This window comes from Salvelinus namaycush, chromosome 17 (genome assembly GCF_016432855.1).
Source record: "Salvelinus namaycush isolate Seneca chromosome 17, SaNama_1.0, whole genome shotgun sequence".
Classification (NCBI taxonomy): Eukaryota; Metazoa; Chordata; class Actinopteri; order Salmoniformes; family Salmonidae; genus Salvelinus; species Salvelinus namaycush.
This window is the reverse complement of record NC_052323.1, coordinates 15,872,817-15,888,092: the sequence shown is the minus strand read 5'-3', so window position 1 is coordinate 15,888,092 and position 15,276 is coordinate 15,872,817. Positions and strand designations below refer to the sequence as shown.

At 41.3% G+C, this 15,276-nt stretch overlaps 2 protein-coding genes across 3 annotated transcripts; both read right to left on the bottom strand.

Annotated features, from left to right (window-relative positions):
- Positions 1-935: 935 nt before the first annotated feature.
- LOC120062338 (forkhead box protein N2-like) lies at positions 936-4,492 on the bottom strand. Its single transcript, XM_039012229.1, has 5 exons — positions 4,277-4,492; positions 2,984-3,668; positions 2,752-2,873; positions 2,489-2,544; positions 936-1,870 (listed from the first exon to the last, which is right to left on the bottom strand). Exons 2-5 carry the CDS (start codon positions 3,620-3,622, stop codon positions 1,566-1,568), a joined length of 1,122 nt encoding a protein of 373 aa, XP_038868157.1. The 5' UTR covers positions 3,623-3,668; positions 4,277-4,492; the 3' UTR covers positions 936-1,565.
- Positions 4,493-4,641: 149 nt separating this feature from the next.
- On the bottom strand, positions 4,642-12,095 carry yif1a (Yip1 interacting factor homolog A (S. cerevisiae)). 2 transcript variants are annotated; one of them, XM_039012231.1, is made up of 9 exons: positions 12,049-12,095; positions 11,637-11,679; positions 8,860-9,104; positions 7,636-7,740; positions 7,076-7,154; positions 6,926-6,983; positions 6,596-6,751; positions 5,548-5,641; positions 4,642-5,392 (listed from the first exon to the last, which is right to left on the bottom strand). In XM_039012231.1, the coding sequence occupies exons 2-9, from the start codon at positions 11,668-11,670 to the stop codon at positions 5,234-5,236; spliced, it is 930 nt and encodes a 309-aa protein (XP_038868159.1). In that variant the 5' UTR covers positions 11,671-11,679; positions 12,049-12,095; the 3' UTR covers positions 4,642-5,233. The 2 variants fall into 2 exon arrangements, with proteins under 2 accessions (XP_038868159.1, XP_038868158.1); XM_039012230.1 differs by having other exon boundaries at positions 12,045-12,090.
- Between the last annotated feature and the right edge of the window lie 3,181 nt (positions 12,096-15,276).

The following is a 15,276-nucleotide window of genomic DNA, read 5'->3' as shown; positions in this document are numbered from 1 at the left end:
TGGTGACACTGTCTGTGATTTATTTACGATTCAAGGCACTTAACCAGCATGGCTACCACAGCATTCTGCAGCAATATGCCATCCCATCTGGTTTGCGCTTAGTGGGACTATCATTTGTTTTTCATTAGGGAAATGACCAAACACACCTCCAGGCCATGTAAGGGTTATTTTACCAAGGAGCGTGATGGAGTGCTGCATCAGATAACCTGGCCTCCACAATCCCCCGACCTCAAACAAATTGAGCTGGTTTGGAATGAGTTGGACTGCAGAGGGAAGGAAAAGCAGCCAACAAGTGCTCAGCATATGTGGGAACTCCTTCAAGACTGTTGGAAAAACATTCCAGGTGAAGCTGGTTGAGAGAATGCAAAGTGTGCAAAGCTATCAAGGCAAAGGGTGGCTGATTGAAAAATCTCAAATATAAAATAGATTTTGATTTGTTTAACACTTTTTTGGTTACTACATGATTCCATATGTGTTATTTCATAGTTTTGTTGTCTTCACTAAGTCTAGAATGTAGAAAATAGTAAAAATAAAGAAAAATCCTGGAATGAGTTGGTGTTCTAAAACTTTTGACCGGTAGTGTAAATAAATAAATATCTTTTTTTTTTTTTACATAGGGCAAAACATTTGTCTACAATGTGAATTGTTATTGTAGTATAGTCAGTCTTTGGAGCTAATGGGGATCCGATTAAAATACTTAATACACCTCCAAAATCTACAGATGACCTGGATTATTGATTTTATCAAGTACATTTTGTGTTTTGGCTTTTGACATGGGTACCCAAATACAAATGTTAATTTATTTTGTCAGTTCCCCCCACTAGATGGCGTCTGCCCATTGAATCATGTCATTGTCTGAGTATGAAAAAGGTGTACATGATAAAATGGTTTGGGACACATGAAAATATTACCAGTCCCTATATTTTAAAAGAGTTTTGTGCTTTATTGTTAAGTTGAGAAGTGAAAAATAGATGGAATGAGAAGTCTAAGGTTTCTTTCTAAACAAACAAATCAGACAGCCTATAAAATATATTCTCCGCAAGAACACGTGTTTAATAAATGCTGCCCCTGGTAAAGAGATTATAAAATCTAAAACATTCAAAAAATATGTTAATCATTAACAGACAAAGATTCAGGAGGATTAAACATAACTTTCTTTGTCCCCTGAATCTGAGAGTGGATTAACTGGCAGTAGATTTCTCATGTAATCATTCATCGGAAGTATTCCATCAAAATACAGAGGTCTTGATTCTTCGTATCATCATATCGGTACAGCATCAATCTTTTTCCTCCCTCATTTGTACCAAAAGCATATGCCAAGGTTTGGTTTATGTCAATTAATGTGGTGAGTGGCTTAATGTGTTTCAGTGCATCAGGTAGGGTGGCTTGGATTTGCAATCATAGCTATATCACTTCATGACAGCAAATCAAATCTCAGGCAGTGTCAACACACAGCAGCGAATTGTCAATTTCTATCACTCAGGTTGCACATAATCTCCTTGCATCACAGTGTAGGCCAGTCTATTGGTTTAGACCCCACTGCATGTCATTATCTGTAGATCAGTCTAATGTCCACCCCCTGCCAGGTCCAGAAGTGACCCAGCAGCCTCTTGGGCCTCAGCATCTAGCTGCAGGATCTCTACAGTCTCCAGATCCAGTTCAGTGTCCCCGGGCAGGACCAGATACTGGTACTGATGATACTGGTAGTAATGGAACTCTATGTAGCCACTGTCTGACAGGGGGTCTTTCTCCATCTCCTCACCAACCTCTTCCTCATATTCCACTGCCTCCATATTGACAAGCTCCTCATGGTCAGGGGTCAGAGGGCAAGGTGGATTTGAGGAGAGAGGTGGGTTGTCTGAGGTCAAGGCTGAGGGGGAGGAGAGGAGAAGGGTTTGAGAAAGGGAATCTGTGTGACAAGAGACCAAAATTCGTTTTTGTACTGTACATTGAAAAATGTGGCATGTCAACATCCATTATAGGTATCAGCATACATTGTTGATGTGCAATCGTTTTATAATAGTGTCCTATACAGTAGAGTAGAGCAATTGATGTAAAAGCTTTAAGAGAGATAGAAAAGCCATGCATTACAGTGCATACCATCTAAACGATCCCTCTCTGAGTGGAATGTAGGGAGTTACTGCACTAAAAGAGAGAGTGACAAATGGCGGAGCCATCGTGTTGCTGTGGCTATAGGTTGCCAAGGTAATAGAAGGTTGTTGCCAAGACAACAGCACACAAACCCACCAACCATGCAACATGCGGAGTAAAGAGGTAGAAAAAAAATTCAGCAGGAGAATTAAGGTGTAAAAGATAGATCAGTTGTTCCTCAATTAAACTATGACTAAACATTACGAGGGAACCGACATCTTCAAAAATACATTTGTGAGAGGCACTACAATACTGTTAGGCTTTATAGTTTGCCCACAAACTTTAGTGTGGGTATCAAGATCTAGGAGGCTGACATGCTTAGTGATAGAGGGCTAACCTGAGATCGCCACAGTGTCACACACCATAGATACTCCATAATCAGCTCCCTCCAACCTGCACAGGACAGAGAGGGAAGACAAATACAGTTAGTCGGACGACTGGTAAGGGCTGGGCTGTGATAAGCCTGCTATTGTAAGAGAAATCATTAACCCACATGCGTTAAACAAGAATTTAGGCAAAAAATATGGTGGTAGTCACAGAAGGATTTGTGAGATTTGGCACTGTGAACTAAACTGCAGTAAACTGTTTGTTCATACTCACAATGCAGGGTTGTTTAGTAAGTTGCTGTTAGTGCTGTGGTAATACTGGGTCTTCCTAAGCACCTCGAGAAGAGCGGATCGATATTCTGGACACACGCACCACAGTGAGCCCTTCCCCACCGACTGAAAAAACACATCATACGCAATCTTCAATATCACAAAACACCATTATTTCAAACAAAAAGTAAGACTTAATGCAATTGGCACATTGAAGACGAGTGAACACATCTCACCTGGTTCTTGTCCCTGTGAATCCGACGGAAGCTCTTACTCAGAGACAGGTTGTGTCGAACAGAGTTTCTCCACCCCCCAGGTGCTGCTCTGTAGTAGGGGAAGCTGTTCAATATCCATTCATAGATACCCTTCACTGGGAGCCTCTTGTCTGGCGAGTATTCTATCGCCATGAAGATTAGACTGCTGAAGGAGTAAGGGGGCTTGAATGGGGAGGAAAGGTGGTGTTGGGTAGGTATGGGATCCTGGGGCTCCAGCTGGGGCAGTGGTGTTGTTTTGGGCAAGGGCTGCAGGGGAAGCAAATTGCCTCTTTGATGTAACCAGTTGAGGCAGGTCAAGTCATCTTGGTCAGATGTGGTTGGAGAGTTGAGGCAGTGTAAGTTTTGTCCGTCAAGGAACTGAGGGGGGGACAGGGAGTCTAAAAGAGGGGAGAGAGATTCAGTCTTGAGGTGAATGGAAACTGGGGCTGTGGGGGAAAGCCAAGTAGGGCATGGTGAGATCGAGAGAGGAGACAGAGGGAGTGAAACATGGACAGTGGAAGACGTCTGCAGAAGAGAGGAGAAAGGTGGGGACTGGTAGAGAGTGGTGGGATAAAGAAGAGATGTAGGAAGGGGTGGCAGTGTGTGAGTGTCACTCTCCATCTCTCTCCCAGCAGAAGACTTCTTATACACTCATTCAATAGATGATCTGTTGGGCAAAGCAGAGCAGTCAAACATTTCAAAGGCATAGCGAAAAATTTTGCTCAAGTTAACAGCAATGTATTTCCAAAATTTGAAAAACGTAAGTAAACCCAATTTATAACAGCGTTGGTAGACCAGATCAGGTGGTCTTACTGAATTAATTAGTGGCTAAATGTTGTGAGCCAGTCTACTCTCTGCCCTGCACCAGGATCATTCAGTTGGTAAGAATATAAAAACATACATCAAGTTAAAGATTAAGAAATGTCTGAACAAAGTCCTCCTCCCCCTTTTTCTTCTGGTTTTGTATTAATGATTTCGCTAGCTATACTAGCAGATTCAAACAGCCACAGCAGCAAAAAGGCATTGCACAGGTGGATACATAAAATCTTCCTCAATAGAAAACTACTTTTATTTCTAAAGGGTAAATAAAGCAGACTGCTCATGAAGCCACATGGTGCTCAACAATGCTGCTCAATGTGCTCATACTTCGGAAAATGGCGGTAGAATATAAAGTTACATTTAGCACAATCAGTCAAGCAGTCTTTTGTTAAACTCCCCCTCAGGTGCTGACATAAATACTTAAAACAGAGTAAAAGAAAACAATGCATTGCTTACCAATAAAGCAACGTATTAGTTCAGGGTATATCGGTAAGTCTCGAGTTATGCAAAATATATTATTCAAAAGTAAAAAATATTGTCTGATATCCATACGAAGAATCGAAGTCGAATTCCTGCCCGTCTGCCTTCTATCCGTTCCAGTGTTCCCTTGGAAACCAAAAGGACGCTTTGCAGGTTGCGCGTCACCTGCGCGTTCCCGCATTAAAGATACAGTTCAGTATTTATTTTCCCAACACAAGGAGAGGACAAACCACTTTCCAGATATGATTGTCACAGCATTCCCAAATTCAAGGTCAAAGATGAACTGAGCAAGACATTTTTCCATTGAAACTTTACATTCAGTTAAAAAGACAGAGGCATGGTTAAAATTCAAAGCTAAATATGTTTATTTTTCTACAAAAAACATAACACTGATTGTTGTTCATGCTCTATAAAGTTTAGATACATAATAAAAGGAGGGTTTAACAGGGAAGGATAAATGGGGAAGAGTGCACTGGTAGCACATCCTCAGAGTAGCTCCATCATTTTACATTTAGCCATACTGCAACATTTCTGGTAAGCCCAAATGGACAACATACACAGGAGTGTGGTGTGAAATGTTTCTCATATTTATATTCCAATTTCATGAATACAAAACCCTTCTTTCTCTATAAATAAGAGGGCCATAAAACACTCATGGTGAGAAAACAAAAGCCTTCCATTTTGACAAGCGATGCGTCTTGCATACAAAAGTCTCACACTGTAGAGAAGTCAAAAATAAATGTTAATTTAAAACTAACCCACAAGCTGAACACAAGATACAGCTCGATATCTATTATCCCCTTTTCTCTGGCAGATGAGCTGAAAGGCAGGTAACAGTGACACTCAGAAGAACCAAATTTGTAGAAAGCATCAGTGTTTTTTTTTCTCTTAAGTTCGATACCAAAGGACCTCCGCATCAGACCCCATACCAGGTCACCTGACCAGATGTGAGGTGAGCCAGTAGATAATGATTGGCTGAAAGGCGGCGGTGGCCACAGTGATGTACAGGCGGAGTCTTGGTTTGGCACTCGCCCCGGCCCCCATGGAGTCATGGGAGAGAGACGACAGAATCTTCATTTTGAGAGAACGGACCTGGTGGTATGATCAAAATGCTGCTTACTCTTGGACATGAAGTTTAAAGACACAAAAACTTAAACCATGTCAACTTGCCTACTATAATGCATAACTAGGTACGAAAAATTCAGAATAATTCTTAACACACATTTCCAGAGTTCTAAAGTACTTACAATGAAAAACATAAGAGCACACGATGACCAGGCGAGAGCCACGAAGTAACCATCACTGCCAAACAGCAGACCACCCAGCACTGTGAAAATCATCCTAAAACAAAGAGGTATCACAGTACGGTATCACTCAGGGGTATCACAGTAATGTCTGCAAAATTTAACAACTTGAGGTAAAAAAAAAGAAGAAACGTATCTCTTATAGAGTGTAATTAACATAAACCACATTTCAATCTGAGTGAAGTCATACCGTATATATAAAAAAATAAAAATCATGACAGCTGTGATAGAAACAGGAAGTTTCAGTAGAATTTTATAAATGCAGAGAATGTTCATTCGACATGGTGGTATCTTTTTGCATCTGTAAAATTAATTATGTGAGAAACGGCGGTGGAAACACCTTGATGCGCAAATATTGATATAACCGTCACAAACTTGGATTCATACGATGATATGGTGGGTGGTCCTCCCACTATGACTCGGGAAACCATGCAGTCTTAGGCTACAGATGAAACCACTTATGATGAACTTCACAGGGTGGTGAAAGTGTACAGTGAGCTTGATGCTCATTTCCAATAAAATATTGAGGGTCTTATTCTGTTGACATGATGATCAATGCTTGCTACGGTTTGACCCCCCCACCCATAAAAAATATCTTGCTCTTATGCATAATAATCTCATAATATAGACTAACCTACCCGCGCTGTATCTGCCAGCTGTTGGCTAGAGAGCACATAAGACCAGAGTAGGCAACGTTCGCTATTTAACGGAACCATGTGTGTGACAAAACCATCAGTAGAGTTGAAAATGTGATGGAAACACATTGAACTTTACATTTTTATTCGGTACATGAAAACTTGAGCGAAAAAGTACATTGTGTGTGCACTACGTCATCGCGCACTGATTTTAATCCGCAACAAGTTCGTTTGATGTAAACACACCACTGGTGGGAAAATTCACATATTTTCTTCATGCAGATTTTGGAATATTCACATGAAAATCCATCACCAATTGGATGGAAACCTAGCTATAAATCTAATGGAGCCCTTACCCCACATATTTGTATCCACTGTAGGCAATTAGGTCAAACGTGGATAGGTCAGAGTGAACAGTGAGAAGGTAGAGACTCAACAACATGACCAAGACCTCTATAACAACCCACACCAAAGCAGTGCTGGCACACAGACCAAGGACCTCTGGACTGAACCTGCCATTGAAGAGGAGAAAATAGTGATGAGGGGGGAGAACATTAGTTGGTTGATTCATAAACAAAACAAGACAAATAGTGTCACTTAAATTAATACATTGTATCTAACTCCAGAAATCATATATTTGCTTGGCTATGTTCGTACAGTTGTAAAGAAATAGCAGTTGATGTAACCTGTTCTGAATGCCAAGGGCCATCCCAGCAAGCAAAATGTAGGTGATGAAAGCCATTGCTGAAAAATAATACAGTAATAAATCAATTCATAGTCTGTCACTTCCATATTAAACATCTCACTGATATACCCTATCAATAAAACGTACTTACAAGGTATGTAAAGGTCGGGTGCATTCACATCATGCCTGGGTGTGAGAGGAGTGTCTCTGTGGTAACGAACTTCCCAGTCCTATTGACATTACGACAAAATGTGAAATGTATTTACACAACATCATAGAGAAGCACAGACATATAGTTCTTACTGGATCTAACATTTAGCAGGGCACAGAATGTCTAACAATTTTTCCTAATCTGAGTAGGGTAATTTGTGCAAACGTATCATGCTTGTTAATATAAAGATTGATGAAGCACAAATGCATCGGTCCTTTTTACGCCTGCAACATTAGAGAAAATTCTCATCTTCTGTGTGACCACAACACACACACATCAACACACAGTGCTAGCAGGGTGATTAAAGAGTGATTATCTTGTTTGGAGGCCCGACTATCTGATATGTACAAGAACATGAGATGAAGGAGGAATGCCAAGACTGTCGCCATGACCTTGACACACCAGTGTGTGCTACAGTGCTGTTGAGGATCATACTGTGTAGAACATCGTGTGCAAGAACGTGACATGGTGCGTTTGGTGTAATAAAATGACTTGATTACCTGGTGTGTGTATGGGAACATGAGGAGCAGAAGTTTCTTCATTACATATTTGCTGTCGACGGCAAAGAAATACTTCAGCTTGTTCACAGACACGTACCTGCTGATCTGAAGAGAGATTGCACAGGTTCATTTCTCTAACTGTCATGATAAGTGGAATCAAAGATGGTTGGCACAGTCTCATTATTTGCCGACCAGTGCCTATGCTTGTTTGAGGCTATACTTATCCGACATCGGAGCCTTAAATCAGCAGACGGTTCTGATTGGGAAATCGTTGTTTGCGTCGAAAGATTTAAATCCAATTGGTAGATGCACCAGCCACTTCCAAATCAAAACATGGATGTCAATGTTTGCCCATACATGCGCCATTCTAATTTGTCTGTTTCTTGCCTGCGAGGCTGATTAGCTAGTGCAAACAGGTGTGAAACAGACAGTTGTCCGCGCAAAGCGATTTGGAGGGGGTGGTAGCATCCAACAATTGGATTTAATTATTTATTGGGCACTGCTCAGCGATGCAAACAACGATTTCCTACTCAGAATCGTCTACCAATTACGGATAAAGGCTCAGATATTGGAAAAGCGTCACCAAACAAGCACGGGTCAGCAAATAACTCGTTAAGTGGGTAAATGTTATACAGCTATTTATTTACTATTTAACTAGGCAAGTCAGGTAAGAACACATTCTTATTTACAATGACGGAACTACCCCGGCCAAACCCTAACCCAGGTGACGTTGGGCCAATTGTGTGCCGCCCTATGGGACTCCCAATCACGGCCGGTTGTGATACAGCCTGGGAATCGAACCAGGGTCTGTAGTGACGCCTCTAGCATTGAGATGCAGTGCCTTAGACCGCTGCGCCACTCGGGAGCCAAGCTAGACAAGGGTTCGGACTGTAGTCTAGGAAATGGGCTAAGTCTCATACAGCCTCATCCAGGCTTCTAAGGAAGTAACTATGGAAGAGGTGAACAGTAGGCTCCCTCAGGCACAAACTGAGTCAAGTAATAGACGCAGACCAGCTCTATAGCTCATGTGGCTACCTCATGCACAGCTTTACCCTAACCATCCTATCTGGCTGAAGTCCATTAATAAAACCTCACCTGTGGATCGGTAACCACAGGTAAATGCAACACACCAGCAGCAACTCTAGTCTATTTAACTGTTCAGTTGCTGGAACGTGGCCATCACCCTAATGAAAATGAGACCAGTCTGTAGTGTGATTCTCTCACCTCCTTGTTGACAATATCCTTTCCCTGGTTGGCCAGGGAAGAGCCATATATCATGGCTGCACTGGCCATTGGGTCAGCAAACAGGTTGTTGACCCCAGCACCCCCTGGCCCTCCAGCTGGAGCCCCTCCCATGTTGTACCCAGGGGTGTAGAAACCCTGACTGTTCATTGGTGGCGCTGCCGAACTGGTATCGTCAAAGAGGAGAGGGTCCCCGGCGGGGGGAGCTGCACGGGCTCTTGGCTTTGCTACAGAGGGACAAATGGGAATGAGCATAGGGTAGTGTGTAAGATACGGAAGTGGGGGAGAGTAGGGTAGTGTGTAAGATTTGGCCAAAACAGCCAAATACTCCATCTAAACATGAATCGATTCTCAATTGAGGTACGGTTCTAGAAACATAAAACATCAAAATAATTTCAAATTATACACTTACTGTACACTTAACACAGTTGCAGCCTACATAATTTCAGGGACCTCCCAGGTGGCGCAGTGGTCTAGGGCACTGCATCGCAGTGCTAGCTGCGCCACCAGAGTCTCTGGGTTCGCGCCCAGGCTGGGCTGGGTTCGTGCCCAGGCTCTGTCGCAGCCGGCCGCAACCGGGAGGTCCGTGGGGCGACGCACAATTGGCATAGCGTCGTCCGGGTTAGGGAGGGTTTGGCCGGTAGGGATATCCTTGTCTCAGTATGTAAAATGTAATAAAATGTATGCACTCTACTGTAAGTCGCTCTGGATAAGAGCGTCTGCTAAATGACTAAAATGTAAAATGTAACACTGTGGCATCCGTCTTCACAAAAGTGTTCGGAGACGCAGTTAACTATTTAGCACAAAAAGTTGACGGTCTCCTGTGTTTTCTGTAAACTGTATGGAAATATGGCCATGTGGGAACCCCTAACCCAATTAAAAAGGTATGTAGTAATTTAACCTTTTTTATTTCGCGCTGACATGAAAGATATGTTCCTAATGTTTCCAAAAACGTAACACAAGCAATGTGCTTTAGTGTTTGGAGCAAGCATCGGGGCTCTTAACAAAAAACAGTATTTGTGCATCAGAGACCTCTCGAACAACGAGAAAGTTCAGATTCAAACTCCCATTCACCAGCTCTGCAAGCGTTATAATGTACATTATAATTTAGAACTTTTTTGGAAATACATACCAACCGTAGCAGAAGTAAATGAAGATAGTTACTTAGCAAAACTCCACATTTGGTTATCAAGTATTTTGACATTACAATGCTTGCAGAATTGGTGAAAGGGAGTTTGAGTCTGAGCTTTCTGTGCGTTAGAGGTCTAACATGCTGACCACACCGCTTGCATTACGTACGCGAGCATTGCAAAAATAAATGTGCACATACATGTTATTCAATCATTTCATCCAAACTGCTCGCGAGCGTCTGCATAGCCAGGCGCTGCAAGTCCCACCTCCATCTCCTCAGTCGTTTTTAGGATCATATACCAACATGGGTGATTGAAAGATGAACTGAGGTCCACACTCCAGTCGGTGGTGGTAATGCATCTTAAAGTTGTTTGCCATATAAAGTCCAAAGAAGAAGACTGAAGGAGGAGAGATTACTAGAAACTAACTAGATTTACCTTTTAATCTGTGGACTAATTGTCAGAGTAGAGGACCTTGTGCATTTCAGGTAAAATAACAACCCAATATTTATATCCAAAGACAAATTAGCTAGCAACAACAAGCTAGCTAGCTAAATTGCCATGAATGTTTCATGCATTTCAACCTGTCCCCAAATTAATATAGTTGGTTCAGAGTTCTTTTTGATATTTCAACCTGTGTGTCCTGATCACATCTGTTGTGGATTGACAAAAATCAACATGCGCATGCCCAGTCTAGTCAGCATGTAACACACAGATTCTGGTTCAGTTAGTCTATGAATGGGCTAGGGTGAAGTATGACAATTACATAACAGTTAAGGCAATTATAAGTGACAATATGAGTATCAAACCTGCAACTACAAACAATAGTCATGCGGGATGCAATGATAGCCTCAGGCTTTGATCACATCGATAGCTTCATTGAGCAAAATAGTATGCAGCATAATATTTATTTAACCTTAATTTAGTCAGTTAAGAACACATTTTTATTTTACAATGATGTCCTACACCGGCCAAACCCTCCCCTCACCCGAACGACTCTGGGTCAATTGCGCGCTGCCCTATGGGACTCCAGATTACGGCTGGTTGTGATACAGCCCCGGATCGAACCTGGGTCTGTAGTGACGCCTCTAGCAATGAGATGCAGTGTCTTAGACCACTGCACCACTCGGGAGCCCTAATCTGGATATGTGTCCAACAAAAGCTCAATGCCTTGATCACACCAATAGTGTGGTTGTACAAAATACTAAACAACATCTGGTTATGTGCGCAACAAAAGTTCAACATTCCCTTTCTGCTTCAATTTATGTCAAGCAGTCAAAGTATAAAGCTTGACGCATACTTTCGATTACTCTTTTGGTGTGTTCGAAGAGTTATTGCACAAAATAGTATGCAGCATCATCTGGATATGTATGCAACAAAAAGTTCAACATTCACCTTCTACTACCATTTCTGTCAAGCAGTCTACGCATATAGTTTGACGCATACGTTCGATAAATCTAACGTATGCACCACACAGAACGTAAAACAAAGTAAACGCAGCGTTCCATTGGAAATGAATGTACTTCTGGTGTACCAAAACAGTCGGTGTGTTCGAAGCGTTACCTAACTCTAACAAGCTACATTATTAGTTAGCTGTAGCAGATAGATAACATGTAGATAGCTACTTACCACTTGCTCGGTAGCCATGATGTGGAAGGTCCATTGTAAACACCTGTTTAAAAATAGAAACACAATGTTTGGGTTTGATAACGTTCTGCAACGCAATTTTATACGTTGCTGGATCATCGCATCCAGAAGTTAGTTAGCTAGTTATGTTTCAATGTTGCTAACGTTAATTAGCAGTTTTTTCGTCGTTATCGTTACTCTTGGCTGCTAGTCTGGGGCTAGCTACCGAATGCTAACTGAAAAGCTGGTTAGGTTTTGCCACCATTTGTGTGAACACAATTGACACAATCAAAACAGAATAACATATTTAAATGTACATGAGTGTTTATTAAAAAAAAACATATCAATAACTCTATGACCTACTCATGGAATACAATATTCACTATTTAAAAAGCCAAACATTACATCTACCTACGTGTCCTATGGTGCTTCCTAGAACCCGCCTCTTTTACTTTACCTTAGCTATTAATGGTCGTCTTCTGTGCCTGCGTGGCAGCGTGGATAAGCAAAATACTTCTATTGGTCCAAAATAAAGTTTCAGCCTGTGCACTGATTGGTTTTCCGGGATATCAGTCTTCGCTAATCATTAAACCAAAGACAGTACAGTAGGAAACTCTGAATTACATATTCATCCGCGCTTTCAACCTAGGCATGGGGTTTATTCATTACGCCGATTCTGTTGCAAAACGTTTCGTCTGTTGCAAAATCTGTTGAAAAACGTTTTGCAACAGAAACCGTTTACTTCAAACGGAAATCCTTGCTGTTCTTTGGATAAAGAGATGGATTGAGTTATGGCTAGCTATAGTTTTATAGAAGGTAGCCCATGATGTCTTCTGAAACAGTGGCTCATGGTGACTAATTGTAAACTTGTAAATGTAAAAAGTGACAAAAGAGATCAAGTTATTACTTGTTTAAAAACAGTAAAGATTTCTGTTTGGAATAAACGGTTTCTGTTGCAAAACATTTAAGCAGCAGATTTTGCAACAGACAAAACGTTTATCAACAGATTCAGCGTAATGAATACACCTTCAGCCTAGGTTGAAGGAACTGATGAATTTGTAATGAACATTTCATGATTCACGAAGACTGACATCACTGAGGACCTGAAATAGTCTCACCATACCAACACTGTGGTGAAGAAGGCGCAACAGTCTTCTTCAACCTCAGAGGCCAAGACAAATTTCTTAAGCCTCCATCTGAGCCATGGCCTGTTCATCCTGCTACCAGAAGGCGGAGACAGTACAGGTGCATCAAAGCTGGGACATAGAGAGTGAAAAACACCTTATATATCCAGGCCATGAAACTGTTAAATAGTCACCACCACTAGCCAGCCTCCGCCCAGTACCCTGCCTTGAACTTTGTCACTGTTACTAGCCTGCTACCACCCGGTACTCTACCCTGCACCTTAGAGACTGCTACCCTATGTACATGGTCATTGAACACGGGTCATTTTAATAAAGTGTAAATACTGTTTTACCCACTTCATATTCTAGTCAAGGCTCATATATATATATATATATAGCTACTGCTGTACACAACTTTTCTATTCATATACTGTCCATACACACCATCATATACATATATTTATATATGTCAAAGGAGGTTGGTGACACCTTAATTGGGGAGGACATGCTCGTGGTAATGGCAGTATCATAATTAGAGGAATGGTATCAAATATATCAAACACGTGGTTTCCATGTGTTTAATGCCATTCCATTCGCTCAGTTCCAGACAATATTATGAGCCGTCCTCCTATCAGCAGCCTCCTGTTATATATTTATATTCCGAACTCTGACATTGCTCTTTCTGATATTTCTTAATTCCTTTATTTTTATTTTTTGAATTTGTGTGTATGGTTTTATATTGTTAGGTATTACTGCACTGTTGGAGCTACAAACATAATAATTTCGCTGCACCTGCAATAACATCTGCAAAATATGTGTACCCCCGAAGCTGGCCCATGGTGACTGTAATGCTTCCCACAGTTGTGTCAAGTTGGCTGGATGTCCTTTGGGTGGTGGGCCATTCTTGATACACACTGGAAACTGTTGTGCATGAAAAACCCAGCAACATTGCAGTTCCTGAAACAAATCGCTGTGCCTGGCACCTACTACCATACCCCGTTCAAAGGCACTTAAATATTTTGTCTTGCCTGTTCACCCTCTGAATGGCGCACATACACAATCCATGTCTTAATTGTCTCAAGGCTTAAAAATCCTTCTTTAACCAGATTGAAGTGGATTTAACAGGTGACATTAATAAGGGAGCATAGCTTTCACCTAGATAATATGTCATATAATAAATATAAGGATTATGAGAATGGGTGTGTAAGTGGTGGGTGTGCATGGTTGTACTATGCGTACTTGTACCTGCATGTACATGTTGTCTACGCCTGTGATGCATTAATGATGCCTCTCTGAGCCAATTGGTGTGAAGAAAAAAAAGATACAGCCTGGCCTGCCAACATGTTGCGGCATGTCATAGAGAGACAGAAAGGGTGTGTCATCACGGCATTCCAGAGGCATGAAATACTCTCATTCAACACTCAACCACGTGATAAGGTGTCACATCCTTATGGTTACACCAGAGAGAGAGGAGCACATGTCTCCCCATTGAAATAGAGAAATAATACAGGCAAAGTACACTTTTAAAGAAGTAGGTGGCAGTAGTAATTCGGTCACTGTGACCCATAAATCACAAATGCCATGCTGAAGGGAACATCTTTCAACTTCACTCATGGCTGTAATCTCATTATGATGGTGGTGGTGGTGAGTGATAAAACAACACTATGAGCAAAATGCTTCAAATGATAAAGATGCTGATACAACAGTCGTGATTCACTGTATCTTCAATACGTATCAATTTATCCTAATTAATGTTACTAATAGCTTTAGCCTTATTTTGAACACAATGAAATCAAATTTGACTCTATATCCTAACAGACAACCTGGTTTAAGGTGCAATTGGATCCTACAGTAGCCTATTCGTTTATTCACAACAGATGAGTCAACCATGTCGGGAACTCAAGCCCAATATATCCATAAGGGAGAGCAGGGACTGCAGCTGTTTAGCTGCATCTCAGCCACTACTGTAGAAACGGCGGTACATTTAGGATTTTAGCATTTTTATTGAAGCTTTTGATGGTAGACTACATAAAAACCTCCGGCTACTGGCAAAGTTGAAACGGTGAAATAATTCATCAACATAGTGTCATTCGGCTGACTCACCTCCTACAGTCAGTGTTCCCTTGATTGATGTGGTCTGGAGAAGAAACTGTACCCAAACGCCAAACCTCAATACATTCTGTTATGGCACTAATTGTTAACACACAGTCTAATCATTTAAATAGCGTACTTAGCTTATAAAATAGCCACATTTCTTACAATTATTATATTATTATTAAATAAATAATAGGATACAACTAACACCATAATGAATGACAATACTGCATTCTTATAGACAGAAGGCTATGTTTCTGTGACATGATTCATTTTCATAAAACACGATTGGATAGATTCTTTAAAAAGTTGTATGGTAAAAATGAATATGAGTGCGAGCATGGGGCATAAACTTGAAGAATTCAAAGAGAGCATGCTTTCCGCTCCTGTCAATGGAGGAATCCCGGGAACACTCTCTGGAGGAA